Raw genomic sequence first — 16,863 nt, 5'->3', positions numbered from 1 at the left:
GATCGATGAATACTGACCACCATTTGAGAATGCTAATCTATAAGCCTTTAATACATCCAGTGGGATAGCTTCGAAAATGACAGAACCTGAGCATTGGCACTCTCCTGCCAATATGTTTCTCCAGAAAGAGATCTATCGCCTGGGGTCAGAACCTGGACTCCGATCCCTCCCTCCTGGGCCCGAACGCGATTTCCTCACCCTCACCTGGGGTCCCATCGTCTATCGCACGACATATGCGCCAGACTCACAGCGGCTGATACCGATTTTCCTCCGAGCGCTCAACGAAGAAATTCAGAAAGCCCTCTCGAGATGTCTACCAGGAAGCCCGGAACAGATCCGTCTACTTGAAACAACATACGCCTCGAAAGTGTTCAACGCTCAGGAGGAATACCACGGACTTGACGAGGAGACTGTCCGGGAAGCCTTTCATGATTGGAAGGTAGCTCTAGCGTTGCCCGCGATAGAACTCCCTGTCCGATTGCGGATGTGCTTGATGATAGATGATGGAGTGCTGTCGCATCTCACAACAACCGTAGATATGTCGTCCATGGTGGAGAAGGATGCGGACTACTCCAGTTGTCCCGTCAAGGTCATAGAGGAGAACTTTCCTGATGTACATCGCCGTGACTCGAAGCCAACAAAAGAAGATTATCCTGGCTGGACAAAAGTGGCATTGTCAGCAATTGTGGAGGTATACGACGGTCTGCGACGGGGAAGAAGTCTGGAGGACTATCATAAGTCGTCTCAGGTCTACTTGGGTAACGGTAACTGGAGTTAAGACATGCAAATGTCATAGTGTATATCGAGCTTCCTAGAGAACTCTATAAATGGCGAATAATTACTAGATGCTGTTTGAAAAAGCATTCTGATTGGTCATATCGGAAGGAATCACGTGTCAGTATACGAGTTAGTCATGTTTGTCGCCTAATCATCTTCGCCTTCTACAGCACCAGGACATAATCTTGGACTCATTCTGAAATCAGATGGCTGTCGAATGGATCGCTTCATCTCGAGAAAGCGGCCTCGGCTGAGTCCGTCGGCTACGCAGCAGACGCTGCCCCCTGATGAGGACTCCACAGATATGAAGTTGGCGATGCTCCTATCACTCTTTCCAGACTTAGAACAGGATGCTTTACTGGACATTCTCATTTCAAGTGGCGGGTCGGTTGAAGACGCATCTGCCGTAATTACAGCTCAACGTGGGTATAAACCTGTCAAAAAGAGAACAGGTGGTGTGTCAGCGATCCAGACGTCTATGACCTCACATATCAAAACTGAGGCAGGGTTGCCACCAAAAAGGCAACTCACACGGAAAGGAAAGACGTTACATCTTTTCTCTCCAGAAGATGTTGCTGCTCATACTCCGTGTACCATCATCCATAATTTCCTGCCCCCAGATGAAGCAGACGCGCTACTACTGGAACTTCTGGATGAGTCGAAGCACTTTTCAAGGTACAGGTTTCAGCTGTTTGATCGTACAGTTGAAAGCCCTCACACGAGCAGCTTGTACGTTGCTACTCCTGAGGAAATTCGCCAACAAACATCGGAATACACCTATGGAGGCAGATACCGTTCGAACGTGCGCCAGCTTACGCCGTACTTGCGCGCCGTCTCTGCCAAAGTTCAGCGCGCAGTGAACGACGAGGTTCAGAAGCGTATACGAGCGTGCTATCCAGATGGGAAGAAGCTCAAGTATCAGTCGCCTAAGGAATGGGTGCCCAATGCAGCATTCGTCAACTGCTATGATGGCCCAACAGAAAGTGTGGGCTACCATTCGGATGAGCTGACTTACCTTGGTCCGCGAGCTATTATTGGAAGCCTGAGCTTAGGCGTGGAAAGAGAGTTCCGGGTGCGACGTATCGTGGCGAGCGATGACGATGGAGGGGACGATAGTGAGGTGTCAGCCATGGGGTTGACAGCGGATTTTCCGTCCAGACGGAAAACCACATCGAAAGGGATTGATGGTCGCGCTGATGCACAGGGCCAAATCTCCATACACCTTCCACACAATTCTCTCCTTGTTATGCATGCCGAGATGCAGGAAGAATGGAAACATGCTATTGTACCCGCGCAGACTGTTTCACCACATCCCTTGTCAGGTAACCGGCGTATCAATATCACCTATCGATGGTATCGGGATTCTCTCCACCCGCGTAACATTCCGCGGTGCCGTTGTGGCACACAAGCAATTTTGCGATGTGTGCAACGGAAACGTGAGAACAAGGGTAGATATATGTGGATGTGCTATGCGGGACATGATCCAGGAAAGAAAGGTTGCACTTTTTTCCAGTGGGCCGAATTTGATGACGACGGTGAACCTCTCTGGGAAATTAAGCCCACGGAAGGTGGAGCTCCCACGTTGCGCAACTTCGTCGAAGAAGACGACAAGCAATGACGGAGCGGAACGCATTACAGTACTCAGAGTAGTCTGAAATGTGAGTCTAGACCCTTTTCTGGTCTCGACGCATACAATGTCCCTAGTGTGTGCTTACTATGCGGTGTCACGAAGGGTTCGTGCATTGTGAGGTTCCATCGACCGTGAGCAATGCAGCTTCGCTTCAGCAGAGAATGTGAGCTTGAAAAGTATAAATTCTCTCGAGATTCTGAACGATCTCTGTCTTCACAACACAATCAACAACTCTGGCTCAAGATGGGACTCACTTCGATCCTCATTGCTCAAATTCTCTTCCTAGGTGCAGCCAACTCGGCTGTCGTCAAGAGATGGCCCTCTAGCGTCTCTCCGACTAGCCCGACCGACCCAAGCGTTGCTAAAAATTGCGGCTATTGGGTTAATGATGTTACAAATAATGACCGGTGTGCTGACCTAGAGGGTTACTTCGACATTTCAAGGGAAGAGCTGGTGAACTGGGTAAGTGCTGGACTACACATGTGCCAGTCCACGATTCTGACGGCGAGTTTAAGAACCCTTCTCTCAAGGATGACTGTCAACTTCAGAGTGGCCGTTCCTACTGTGTTGCTGTATCAGAATTGACGATGCGGTCGGCAGATTCTGCCGAAGAAGCGAGTCGTATGGACAAGGCAACTGTAGTTGGGGCTGCCGATCTGCCCTTTCCCACGCAGGGCGGCTTGGCTGCCAACTGCAATGCTTTCTACAAGGTTAAAACGGGAGACAGTTGCTGGTCCATCATAAACGGTTTCGGTAACTTTTCGATCTACGATTTCTACCGCTGGAACCCGTAAGTCTGTTTGACCAGTCAGGTGACAATCCCTACTGACATTGTGAACAAGGTCGGTTGGCCACTCTTGCGAGGCCCTATACCCCGACTACTACGTGTGCGTCGGCGTTCAGGAAGAGGAACCCCCAGTGGCTACGCCCACGAATCCCCCTGGCCCGGTGCTGTCGGGTACTCCAGCAAACTGTAAGTGCGAACGAAGCGCAGCAATGTGCCTTTTTGCGAACTGCTTCTGACGATATCGCTCGCCACAGGCAACAAGTATCACAAGGTGGTATCAGGTGACAACTGCTGGGCCATTGCAAATCAATATGGAATATCTGTGGACCAATTCTACTCGTGGAACCCCGCTGTGAAGCCGACTTCATGCCAATCTCTATTACCAGATTACTACGTCTGCGTCGGTGTCGCTGGTATGTTACTTTCCCGCAGCCACTATTCACCTCGTCTAGCGATGTACTTGTTATCTGACTGAATCAGAAACCCCTTCCGCCACACCCAACCCACAGCCGACACAACAACCAACACCACAGCCGCAGCAATCTCCATCTCCTGGCCAGCCAATGCCAGATCCAATTCTTTCCAGGCTCCTCAGAGTCCTGCTCTAGGAATTACCGGCGTCCGGGACTCATGGGGGCGGTTCAATTTCGCTGATGGCGAGCCTGAGATATGACAATAGTAATCCCCTGGGTCGCAACAGTGCCTGGCGATCTCCCATGCCTTCCTCATGCTTGGTTTTGGATACAGCTTGAGCTGCGGTGTAGTGCAGTGTCTACTTTACTTGCAGTCATTTGATATTAGCTGCAGCCTTTTTATCACGCATTAATAAACTCATCTGGATGAGCAAAATTACTATTTACTATCATATTACGTAAATAACTGAAGAGATAAGACCTCAACCACCTCATTATTCTAGATAGTATGTAAATACTGGTAAGAGGAGTAGCAAGCTTGACTCTAAAAAGCTAGCCTTCAGCTGCCTGGCTGAAACTGGGAGTAATGGACACTATTACGCTAACTGTTGGGAAGGGAAAGGATTCCCAAAGGAATTCCCACTGCTAGTTTCCTCCTCTTTTGCCCCTAGTCATGCGAATTCTTGATTTTTAGGGATGGGAAGGGAAATCCATAGGGCTCCTAAAATCTATAGAGAATATGCGCCTAGCCCTACTCCTACTCTATAAATCAAATTTCGGAGACCTATAGCATTTCCATTCTTATTCTAATATTACTCTATGGGAACACCGTATGAATTTCCCACCCTATATTTACTATAAGAATTATGAGTCCCATCCCAACTAGATGGGCTGGGGGAAGTCCCATGGGAATCCCAATTTCCCAAAATGGGATGGGGAATTGATACGGCATACCCATTTCCCAATGCTACGCGGCCAGCCTAGCCATTATGCCAGTACAGTAGAATTAGCATGTATAAGTAGTCATGAACACACGATGGATAGAGCGTCGACAAGCAACAACTTGCGTCTTGATAACAGGAAATTTTCTAAGCATGTTCTGGATTTGGATGCGAGCCCGATGTGCCTCTGCTTTTATAGCGGGTCTGATTTTCAAAATGAGCTCGAGTATCTCGGACTTTTACACCGTCATATCTAGCTCGGGATATCAAGACCGAATTATTTATAGGTGATGGGTGGCTACTGGTTTTGCATGATTGATCATGTATTGAATTTTTATTTATTAGAGAAGATGGGAATTGGATATGCAGAGTGAATATATGTCATCACAGAGCTGTAGCTCTTGCTCTCTACCGCCAGCCTGACCAGAACAAAATAGTGAAGTCTGTTATAAATTGAGTAGATCTACCTAGAATCATGTATGTATGTGAAAGGGAGTAGAAGGGTTATTGAAGAATATTTGACAGCAGCGATATAACGGTAGCTTGTCACTGATTTATCCTTATAGGTCATTGTTTGACGCGGAATTACATAACAAAACAGCGTTAGTGGTGTAGCGGTTAGCATTATTGCCTTCCAAGCAATAGATCTGGGTTCGACTCCCAGCTAACGCATATCTTTTTTTCATTATCTTTTTTGTTATGTATACTATTTCTCATCGTTTCGTTTCATTTGGACTCCCTTGCGACGTTTAGATATCTACATTTTAATTTACAGACATGAGTCTATGCCAGCTTACTGTGAGGTCGAGGCGATATCTGAAGCCATCGGTGATGCTTGGGTCAAGCTCACAGGGCGTGTCGTGGAGGGCTCATTTGATATTGTATCAGTAAAACTATGAGCTGGCTGTTATCAGCCGGATAACGGACAGAGAGAGGAGAGCACGAACAAAATGATATACGGAACATATTCGGCGAGTCTATCTGGGATGGCCCCATACGATAGCCTTTCCGTATCCAAGTGGGATGAAACTACAGAATACGAGAAATGGTGAAATGCTGCCTAATTCCACTTCTAATAAGGCTGCAACGTTGTCGATATCAGTTCGTCGAATATCTCCTCTCTGAGACCAGTATCAGACAGTAATCCACCACATACTGTATGATGCCTTTGCTCCATTCTGAATGGACTGCGTTTCTCGCGCAGAATCCCACTGTCAGCCACGACGACGAAAGCAGAAACGAGCGTTTCTTCTCTTCCGCGGATGGTCGTGTCCTTGCCGAACAAGTATCAAGCGTTGACACGACAGTCCCAGCCAGGGACAATCACCGGATCCCCATTCGGATTTACACTCCCAAAGACCACTCATCCGATGCAGTCGTCATATTCTACCACTCTGGAGGCTTTGTGCAGGGCTCTCTGGACACGGAAGATAGTATGTGACCTACTCTCACCTACAGGGAAATAACTGACTGAGACATAGTCTCGTGCAGGCACATGGCACTGGGTGGACCCAGCACCGTCATCAGCGTCGACTATCGACTCAGCCCGGCGCATCAGTATCCTATCTCTATCAACGACGGATGGGATGCGTTTGAGTACATAGTAACCAACCTCCCCACCCTTCTGCCGAAGCACGGCGCTTCGGTAAGGGTAGTGATCAGCGGGACGTCATCAGGCGGACAGCTCGCCGCGGTTGTCTCGCAGAAGGCGAGAGACTGGATGCGAGATCCAACAAAGACAACTGCTGCTGCAGGCGTCACTATCAGCGGAGTCCTGCTCCGCGCTCCGGTGACGGTACGTGGCGCGGATGCGGCGCTGATCCCGCCGTGTTTCAGGGATTTGCACCAGTCGTGGACTGAAGAGCTGGAGACGGAGAAGCTTGATAGGCAAGGCATGGCGGAGAATCATGGTTCGTGTGGAATAAGAGTCGGTTAATAGGTTGTTAACATTTCTCCAGATTCACTTGGGGTCCCGTGTACAGAGAGGACAAATCCTAGGGCTTATCCTCTCTGGGGCCGGTTTGACGGGCTGCCAAAGACGTACGTCCAGATCTGTGAGGTTGATATCCTCCGTGATGACGCAGTGTGCTATGTGCAAGGGCTTCAAAATGCAGGCATTGAAGTACGGGTCTCATTCTACAAGGTATGCTCTGGCCGATAGTTGTTCTGGGAAGAAATGTCTGATAGTCTTAGTCGCTGCCGCATATTTTTTGGGTATATGCGCCTCAGTTGGAGGTGTCGAGACGGGCGCAAGATGACTGTGTCAATGGACTGAGATGGCTGTTAGGGTCGACTGAGTAGAAGCCGAGCCGTCTGATACTATGCTATGTCTTCCTCTTAAATCCATTCTCTTATCAGTCTATAGGTATTTGTCCAAGGGTTGTCTGGCTGAGATGTATGATCTAGGCAACAATACACTAAGAGGTCATGGAATTTAACCACCCACCACTACAGTTTCGTTGTGAGCAGAAGTGTTGGTTCGGTCCGCAGTCGTAACAGTAACAAAATCATGGGGTTCATATATGCAAATAAAATGAATAGATAAGAGTGAAGATCTACAGTAATTTCAGTAACCTGTCGATCTAACCTAATATAAATAGAGAGGACGATATCGGTAAGAATAGTACAAAAGCTCTAAGGATTTTTTTGTAGATTGGTAGATTAAGTCATGGTAGGATCTACCTAAGCAATATCTATAATTAATCGGTTCTTTATATCCTGCCAGGTTGATATCTGTGGCTGTCTGTGCGAACTCTAGTCCAGAATTGGCCCGCTTGAAGGGATGATAATCAAGCTTCTTACTCTTGATGCATATCCAGTCCCCTATAGAATTCTGACATGCAGACAGTCTGCGACCGTATTCTATTGTTACGTTAGAATATGTCGTACCCAATGACTAGTGAGCATAACTGTTATTGAATGTCGGGATACTCAATCAGACCGCTTTTTCATTGGTGTTTCAGGGCTATCTTCTTAGACCCGGATCGTCCTTGATCCACCTGTGCTGGTGGCCGTGCTGGGTAAGGTTGTGCCCGAAGTGTACCAGTTAGATATCTATTCCGTAGCACCTTCACAGTAGACTACACTCTAAGTACACATTTATTAGCCTATTGATTATTTGGCCGGTTACCTGAAAAGGAAATGATGTGCTCGGCCAATTCGGGTCGGAGCTGTCGGAAGGAACAGTCATTATTTTGTTTCTCCTGCAATTTGGTCGTAACTCGTAAGTCATGGCCAGGGCGATAGGACTAGCTTGAAAGATCGTTGGCTAGGTGTCGGAGGAGGACGCCACTTACGGGACCCTGAGATATATATAACCGCGGCACGGCTGCGCATGCCGAGTGGCTGGTCCACAACGGAGCCGGTGCTTGTTTCGACTTGATAAGATGATAGGCGAAAACTCGGACCTATGCTAGAATTTTCTGCCTTACTTGCTTGGCCTTGACAACAACTGCTTCACTAAGGCGAATGGCGGGTCGATCGGGCAGTCTTAGCCCGTATCTTGTAGCTACTACTCCGTACAGTCCTGCTCATTGGGCTTGAAGGCTGTTCAAGTTCCACCAGCGATACAGTATCGCGATCGGGCCCTCTCACAAAGTGTAATCTGGCTCATACTGTTAGTCGAGTGGGTTAACACGACGATGCATGAGAGGTGATACGATGTATTCGATGGGTACCATGATAGTCGATGTTGTTTTCGAGGAAAAAGATACATTACCTAGTATAGAAGTTCTTGCTGCCTATGACTATGCCACCTGACAAGGATGTACCTTTACTGTGTCTTTCGTAATCTGCAGTGGCTTCTGACAGAATCTCACTGATCCCTCCAGACAAGTCCAGAGGAGTCCACACACCTACAGATACGACTTAAGATGGCCCACTAAAGGCTCCAATTTAATTAATTTCCCAGAATAGCCACGGAAAACCCGTCGAAGTGATGTCGTGGCGCGTGGTTGGCAGCCCACTGCTACCCCACCGCTGTGGAACTGTCCCAGATGTCTCATATCGTTTGATTATTGAGACACCGGTCTGTCGTCATTATATGGAGACTGCGAAGAGTTTTAGTGAGACAATGGCCACCTGCATACAGTGGATAGTCTGGACGCAGCCTGCTCAGCGCTGGATGACTTTTCTCCCCGCTGTTCCTGGTCTGGTGGTGTTGCAACTCCCAGTGTCAATTTTCCCTCTGAGTTGACAGACCACTCGTTCTTTCGTCTTTCGTTTTATTTTTACCATCCGTTCTGTGGCTCTTCCGCATCTCAGAGCATGATCGACTGAACCCGTTCACGACTCTCGAGAGCTTGAAGGCACTTCAGAAATGTTCACGGAGACGCAGCGCTCAGTCGCTCTCATCCTGTCATTGCTGAGCGTCAGTGCACTGTGTTGGCCCTACACCGAGTCGCTCGTTGATTATAACTTGAACGAAAACAGATCGGCGGAATCGCCGATTGACTACTGGGGAGAATGGCCAAATCATAAATACCACCCTTCGCCGGACAACTGGCGTTTCCCCGTCTACACGATCTTTCTGGACCGAATCGCGAACGGTGATCCAACAAATGACGACATCAACGGTACCGCTTTTGAGCATGTACTGAACTCCAACCAGATGCGTCATGGAGGGGATCTGGTCGGGTTGATTGATACGCTGGACTATATCCGGGGCATGGGTTTCAAGGTGCGTTTGAAACCGCTTCCGTGTCTGATGCGTTGCTTACAAATATAGGGTATCTACTTTGCTGGAACAGGCTTGATGAACCTCCCTTGGGCCTACGATGGCTACTCGCCGGTCGATACAACCCTGCTGGACATGCACCATGGCACACTGCAGGACTGGAGACGGACCATCACCGAGATTCACAACCGTGATATGTATGTGATTATGGACAATACGCTGGCAACGTAAGTGTTTTCTCCGGTCAACGTTGTATTACCGCAAGCTTACATCGATACGCAGACTGAGCAACCTGATCGGTTTCAAAGGCCACCTCAACACCTCAGCCGATTTCCGACCAGACGAATATGAGGTCGAGTGGATCACGGATCGTCGGTATGCCGATTTTAAGTTCAGCAATGAGTACAACGAGACTTGCGACTACCCGAAATTCTGGAATGAGACTGGCTTGCCGTTGTCATCCGGCGGGGTTGAGGAATTGAAGGGTTGCTATAATAGTGATTTTGATCAGTATGGAGAACTAGAGGCATTTGGCAACTTCCCTGACTGGAAGCGCCAGCTCACCAAGTTCGCCTCGGTGCAAGATCGGCTGCGTGAATGGCACAAGCCCGTGCGTGATATCATCACCAAGCATTACTGCATTCAAATTGCCAGTTTGGATATCGACGGTTTCCGCTATGATAAAGCTGTTCAGGCGACCCTGGAGCCCCTGGGTGAGATATCGGCGGCATTCCGCGAGTGTGCAAAGAAATATGGCAAGCATAATTTCTTCATACCAGGCGAGATCACATCTGGCAATACCTTCGGCAGTCTCTACCTTGGCCGTGGGCGCCAGCTAGATCAGCGTCCAGAGTCCGCAGGCGCTGCTGTCAAGCTGAAGAACGATTCAGACGCTCAATACTTCCTCAGAGAGGACGGCCACCAGGCGTTGGATGCAGCCGCGTTCCACTATACTATCTACCGTTCGATGACCCGTTTCCTCGGAATGGATGGTAACCTTGTTGCTGGCTTCGACTTGCCTACAGATTTCATTGAGGCATGGAACGGGATGCTTGTGTCCAACGATTTCCTAAACCCCATGACCGGTCAGCTCGACCCCAGGCATATGTATGGTGTGTCGAACCAGGATAACTTTCGCTGGCCCGCGATCAAAAACGGTACGGAGAAATACCTCCTGGGTCTTTTCATTGTCACGCTGGAGCTCCCTGGCATTCCCCTCATCCTGTGGGGTGAGGAGCAGGATATGTATGTTTTCGATGCCACGGCAACAAACTATCTCTTTGGTCGGCAGCCGATGACCTACCAGACCGCATGGTGGACGCATGGCTGCTTCAACTTGAATACAACCAAATTCTACAACTTCCCAAATGAAAGGGGTCTGTACGGCTGTCACGACATCACCGTCACTTACGACCAGCGCAATCCTGCTCACCCACTCCGCAATATCATGAAGCGCATGTTCGAAATCCGGGAGCACTATCCTGTTGCTAATGATGGCTTCTATCTCCAGACCCTCTCCCAGCTTACCAAGGATGTCTATCTTCCTGGTTCATCGGACACCCCCACAGTGACCGGTCTGTGGTCGGTCTTGCGAAGCTACTTCCCTGAGGTCCAGCCAGAGGCTTCCAAGGGCAACAATAGTATTTGGCTTGTGTATCACAATGACAACAAGACTGTAACCTACGGTGGTGACTGCAAGAATCGGAGTACCGCGTTATTGGCTCCTTACAAGTCGGGAACGAAGCTGAAGAATGTGTTCGCCCCTTACGACGAGCTCACTTTGGAAGATGGTCCTGGCGAAATTGAGGTCCAGGGAAGGAACGAGTCATACGGTTGCGCTCGCAACATGACTCTCCTTCCATGGGAATACCGAGCTTATGTGGAGGCCGATAGATTTGTTGAGCCTGGTCCCACTGTTACCGAGTTCGTTCCCGGCCACGACGCACGTTTACTGTCCGCGGAGGACACGGGGGAAACCGTCGATATTCAGCTTGGATACTCAAAGGAGATGGACTGTACCGGCGTGACTCAAGCGATCTCCCTAAACTCTACCACCGAAAAGGGCATCACACCGACTCTCGATACATCCAGTGTCAACTGCGGCAAGATCACTCCACGGACAAGCAGTCATCACTACGTCGGGGAGGTCCCCACTCTCTGGACATGGTCCGCCAAGCTGAAGAACGTTCACCATGGCATCCACGAGCTGACCGTCAAAAACGTTTCAACAACGTCCGGAGTTCGGACCAACGCCGTCGACCGGTTTTTGTTCCGGATGGGAACTCCAACGAACCCGCTGATAACCCCTCTCGCCAACTACTCCACAAGCCTTGTGCACAAATCTGAGGACGGCGACATTTACATTCAGCATGAGGCCGCCGGGGCTGACATGTTCCGCTACTCGACAACTTTCGGTCGGACATGGTCAAATTGGACAACGTATACCGGTGGGAACACGACGATTGACGTTGCTCCTTGGACCGGCACGGATGCTCAGAAATGGAAGGGAACTCACGTCCGTGTGCAGTATTTTTCGAGGCTCACCGGTAGTAGTGACTACATCCAGGAAGGTGACCATGACTGGCAGGATGGTGTGCCACGAAGATTCCCTCATCTGTGGTGGAACGGACCGTACAATCAGTTCGGCTACGATGCTGGACTGGATAGCAATATGAGGTACGACGCCAAGGAGGGTCGCTGGAAGTATGACTTTGTGTATGAGTGGCCATCTACTGGACAGATCAGTGTTTGGGGAGTGGGACCAGATGGCCTGCCAGATCCTACAGAGGTCTATGGTGACGTGGACAACGCGTCTGTGGTCCAGAAGCTTCCGCCGTCCTATCTCTCGTCGAACGTGATCAACATAACCACGTTGCCTCCATTTCCGCACCTCGGCTGGACCATCTCTCTTAATGATGCCAACCTTCGATATGAGATGACCCCCGTCGGGTCTGGATGGGTTCAGCTCGTCCTCTTCATCCTCCTATGGGTTGTTCCTATCCTAATGGGCCTTGCCGGTGCCTTTATTTTTATGAGAACCTTCTACCGCGTCAAACTGAACACGGATGGCACTGCGGCTAAAGAGGATAAGCTGCCGCTGCTTTGGCGCAAGGTCAGAGCACAGTTCGCCGGGGATGATGACTCGGAAATGGCGATATCCGACAAGGCGGTGCTGCCGGAGAATGTGGTTGCAGGCGCAGCTGAACAGCGACGTACGGTTTTGATCGCCACTATGGAATACCTCATCCAGGATTGGAAGGTCAAGGTCAAGATCGGTGGTCTGGGAGTCATGGCACAACTAATGTCCGAGCACTTGAGGCACCAGAACCTTATCTGGGTGGTCCCTTGCGTTGGTGACATTGAGTATCCCGAAGACACACCAGCGGAGCCAATGGTGGTCACCATCCTCGACAAGCCCTATCTGGTGAATGTGCAATACCACGTCGTCGACAATATCACCTACGTCCTCCTCGATGCGCCAGTCTTTCGGCAGCAGACTAAAGCCGAGCCTTACCCCCCACGGATGGATGACCTCGACAGCGCAGTCTACTATTCGGCATGGAACCAGTGTATTGCGGAGACGATCAAGCGGTTCCCTTCTATCGATCTCTACCACATCAACGATTTCCACGGTTGCTTGGCTCCCCTCTACCTGCTGCCGACACGAACCGTCCCGGTCTGTCTATCACTGCACAACGCCGAGTTCCAGGGTCTCTGGCCGTTAAGGACCCAACAAGAGAAGAAGGAAGTTTGCTCAGTTTTTAATCTTCCTATCGAAACCGCGACCAAATACTGCCAGTTTGGAAACGTGCTCAATCTTCTCCATACAGGCGCAAGCTATCTTCGATTCCACCAGCGTGGTTTCGGTGCAGTCGGCGTGTCCAAGAAGTACGGAAAGCGCTCATGGGCTCGCTACCCAATCTTCTGGAGTCTTGATAAAATTGGCAGTCTCCCGAACCCAGACCCCTCGGATACTGGTGCCGTCGGCGATGGAGCTGAGACAAATGTTTCAATCCCGTCTCCCGAAGATCGGATTAGAGACAAATTGCAGGCGCAGAAGTGGGCTGGTCTGAAGGAAGATCCCAATGCCGATCTTCTCGTGTTTGTCGGACGGTGGTCGAAGCAGAAGGGTGTTGATTTGATCGCTGATGTTATGCCAGCGATACTGTCAGCTAGACCTCACGTCCAGCTGATCTGCGTTGGGCCCATCATTGACCTGTATGGCAAGCTGGCTGCTATCAAACTGGAGCGCATCATGGCCATGTTCCCAGGGCGCGTGTTCTCCAAGCCAGAGTTTACCATTTTGCCTCCGTATGTGTTTTCCGGCGCCAACTTTGCTCTGATTCCGTCTCGAGACGAGCCATTTGGGCTGGTTGCGGTCGAGTTCGGTCGTAAAGGTGCGCTGGGGATTGGCTCTCGCATTGGAGGTCTAGGTCAAATGCCCGGTTGGTGGTACACGGTGGAATCCGACGCGACCCGCCATCTGTTGCATCAGTTGAGGACTGCCATCAAATCCGCACTGGACTCGGACCAGGAGACCCGGGAAGAAATGCGCACGAACTCTGCCAAGCAACGATTCCCTGTGTTGGAATGGATCCAGAAGTTGGAAACCTTGCAACAGACGGCCATCCAGATCCATCATACAAAGAACAAAAACACTGTCGCTGGTCCCATGCCGGAGCCGCAGATCTACTGGGAGATGCAGAACATGCGGGACTCCACAACAAGTCTGCCTGGATTGGCCCAGTCTGTTCCAGACGGTCTGGAGACTCCGCCTTCAAGAGTGATGCTGAACGCCGAGTCGCGGCTTCAAGAACTGCAGACGGACGACGGAAACAGGAGCAGTCTAGGTCGTAAACTCTCCCTCGGCCGACGAGCTGGACCTGGCCAGGGCAGGAACCGTCTGGTCAAGAAGTCACTTCGCGACAGTCAGGTCGTCGAGAGCCAGCTGGATGAGGAGGCCACCGATGCAGAAGTCGATGAGGATGACTCCAATTCGCACCGGGTGGACTACATCTCCACTGATGAGGCCATGAGGGCAGTCAGCCACGCTCTTGGATTTCAAGACAATGGCGAGTCGGTAGGAAATGGAAATGGAAATCGGAACAGCGTTACGCCGCCGTACCATTCCATGCCAGGCTCACCGTACTTCGTCTCGCGGGCTTCGTCGCCAGCGCCGAGGACGCCTTCTGATATGCCTCAATACCCATTCCAATTGGCACTTAATTCCGGCGAGGGCATGCCGTTTGCCCACTCCCGCAATGTCTCCGTTCTGTCTCTGCCTTCAGTGATGGGCGACCACAATCAGCAAGTCTTCGAGTTGCAAAAGGTCGACCCGACCTTTACGGACAGCATGGGCCACTTCACCCGGCGATTCGAACAGCTGCTCAACAACTTGGACAAGAAGAACTCAATGACGGACTGCTGCATCGAGACCTACTTGATGAAGAGCGAGCGCAAGTTTTATAACATGTACAACGACGCGCAGCTGAAGAAACACCATGCCAAGGAGTCTATTTCTTCTTCGGCCAGCCCGGACCAGCTCGACCATGAGACGCAATATAACCGCCTCTCGACCGCCACGGCCGGTTCGGACCCGAGCGACTCCGATGAAATCGATCGCTGGCTTTCCCGGCTAGGATACAGGCGCCCTATGGCCATTCAGCGATTCATGCGACGACGGATCGGAAACTGGCCCGTCTACGCTCTGTTCCTAGGCCTTGGACAGATCATCGCGACCAACTCCTCTCAAATTACCCTGCTGGTCGGCCAGGTAGGCGAGACAGCAACCAAGTTATATGTCATCGCAGCGATCTACTGCGTCTCGTCGATCGCATGGTGGTTCATGTACGCCCGTCTGCCAGCGGTGATCGTCCTCAGTCTCCCGTGGTTCATATACTGCTTGGCGTTTATTGTAATTGGTGTGTCTCCCTTTGGACTGTCGGAGGTCGGGCGAGGATGGGCCCAAAATGTCGCTGCAGGCGTCTACGCCGTGGCGTCGTCTAGCGGTTCGTTGTTCTTCGCTCCCAACTTCGGTGACCAGGGCGCCGTCCCCGTCAAGGATTGGATGTTCCGCGCCAGTCTCATCCAGGGAATTTCGCAGCTGTACACCGTTGCACTGTGGTACTGGAGCTCCAAGGTCACCGCCACGGAAATTGGAGGCGTGTCCACCCTCGCATTGAGCACCTGGAGGCTCACGGCCGTGGTGATGCCGATTGCCGCGGTATGCTTCCTCATCGGCGTGATCCTCGCCCTGGGCCTGCCCAAATACTACCGCCAAGCACCCAGTCGGATCCTCTTCTTCTACACATCGCTCTTCCGTCGCCGCATCGTCCTCTGGTTCTTCTTCATGGTCATCGTGCAGAACTGGTTCCTCGCCGCCGCATTCGGCCGCAACTGGTCGTTCCTCTGGTCCTCCAAACACGCCAAGACATGGGAGGTCGTCATCCTCGTGGTCGGCTTCTTCATAATCCTCTGGGTGCTCATTCTTTTTGTCTTCCGCGCGCTGTCCAAGGAGCACAGCTGGATCCTTCCCGTCTTCGGACTCAGTCTGGGCTCCCCGCGCTGGGCACAAACATGGTGGGGAACGTCCAATATCGGGTACTATCTCCCTTGGGCGGGGAGCCTGACGTCTGGTGCCATCGTCTCCAGATGTCTGTGGCTCTGGCTCGGTGTCCTCGATGAGATCCAGCAGGTTGGTTTGGGTATGATCCTCCTGCAGACTCTGACAAGAGTGCACGTCTGCTTTGTCCTCCTGGCTGCGCAGGCCGTGGGATCGATCGCTACCATCTGCGCGCGCGGATTCGCACCGAATAGACTAGGTCCTGACGGCATCTCGCCAAATGTCGGCACGTCGGTGGATAAGATTGCCAATGCGTGGTTCTGGATTGCCCTGTTCTTCCAGCTTTTGGCCAGGTAAGACTCTGTCTCGATTATGTTCTGACGGGCTATATACTAACTGCATACAGCTTTGGATTCCTCCTGTTCTACCGTAAAGAGCAGCTTAATCGGCCATAAGACAGCTTAATGTTTTATATTGATGGTTTAACGATCCATGTTGATAGACGGCGTTTGGATTACCTGTATATAGCTGTATTATAGAGATGATTTGGGTTCCTAATGAATAATATGACTGAGGTCCGGTTTATCAACTTTCTCTTGTAGCTGAGAGACCAACCAAGAGGAAGGTGGCCACGGTAGTCTGTTTCTTGAGATGCTGCGCTTATCCTACATTCACAGACTCAATAGATGCCCATATATGTCTTTGATGCATTCACATAGTATCAAAAAGTAAGACGACATGAGAGATATGCTATATTTACAGCTTCATATGGATGGCATAGTGAATAGATACTCAGATCTATTCACTTTATACTGCTGATCTCCCTGCCAGGCTTCGACATACAAGACTCTATCAGGACATACACTTCACCAGCTACTCGTGACAAACCCAACTCCCATATGTTTCGAATAAATAAAATGGAACCACTTATGATCTTCAGTGTCCCCTGCCGCAATGGAGTATACGGTACTACTGGAGCATACAGGTGCTCTATATACAGTCAACAGACTGCTCTTCCCGATCTCGTCGACAATTTCAAGAAGAATCATATCATTGTCTTTTTTCGGCGTCGGAGGAA

At 50.6% G+C, this 16,863-nt stretch overlaps 3 protein-coding genes and 1 non-coding gene across 4 annotated transcripts; all 4 read left to right on the top strand.

Moving 5' to 3' along the window:
* Positions 1 to 76: 76 nt before the first annotated feature.
* ALT_7745 (putative CUE domain protein) lies at positions 77 to 2,395 on the top strand (the record flags this gene model as incomplete). Its single annotated transcript, XM_089600316.1, has 2 exons — positions 77 to 764; positions 984 to 2,395. 2 exons carry the CDS (start codon positions 77 to 79, stop codon positions 2,393 to 2,395), a joined length of 2,100 nt encoding a protein of 699 aa, XP_089455209.1.
* A 255-nt stretch (positions 2,396 to 2,650) lies between these two features.
* Positions 2,651 to 3,802, top strand: ALT_7744 (LysM domain protein; the record flags this gene model as incomplete). The annotated part of the gene is made up of 5 exons (XM_033560915.2): positions 2,651 to 2,869; positions 2,923 to 3,197; positions 3,250 to 3,380; positions 3,449 to 3,607; positions 3,675 to 3,802. 5 exons carry the CDS (start codon positions 2,651 to 2,653, stop codon positions 3,800 to 3,802), a joined length of 912 nt encoding a protein of 303 aa, XP_033416806.2.
* A 1,346-nt stretch (positions 3,803 to 5,148) lies between these two features.
* On the top strand, positions 5,149 to 5,220 carry ALT_t155. The gene has a single exon. It is a non-coding gene; the product is annotated as a tRNA-Gly (tRNA).
* A 487-nt stretch (positions 5,221 to 5,707) lies between these two features.
* On the top strand, positions 5,708 to 16,240 carry ALT_7743 (cell wall alpha-1,3-glucan synthase ags1; the record flags this gene model as incomplete). The annotated part of the gene is made up of 7 exons (XM_033560913.2): positions 5,708 to 5,981; positions 6,030 to 6,458; positions 6,507 to 6,691; positions 8,849 to 9,226; positions 9,275 to 9,450; positions 9,506 to 16,138; positions 16,192 to 16,240. 7 exons carry the CDS (start codon positions 5,708 to 5,710, stop codon positions 16,238 to 16,240), a joined length of 8,124 nt encoding a protein of 2,707 aa, XP_033416804.2.
* Between the last annotated feature and the right edge of the window lie 623 nt (positions 16,241 to 16,863).

This window comes from Aspergillus lentulus (genome assembly GCF_001445615.1).
Source record: "Aspergillus lentulus DNA, contig: Alt16, strain: IFM 54703, whole genome shotgun sequence".
NCBI classification, from domain to species: domain Eukaryota; kingdom Fungi; phylum Ascomycota; class Eurotiomycetes; order Eurotiales; family Aspergillaceae; genus Aspergillus; species Aspergillus lentulus.
The sequence above is the reverse complement of the archived record's forward strand: the minus strand, read 5'-3'. Positions and strand labels throughout refer to the sequence as shown.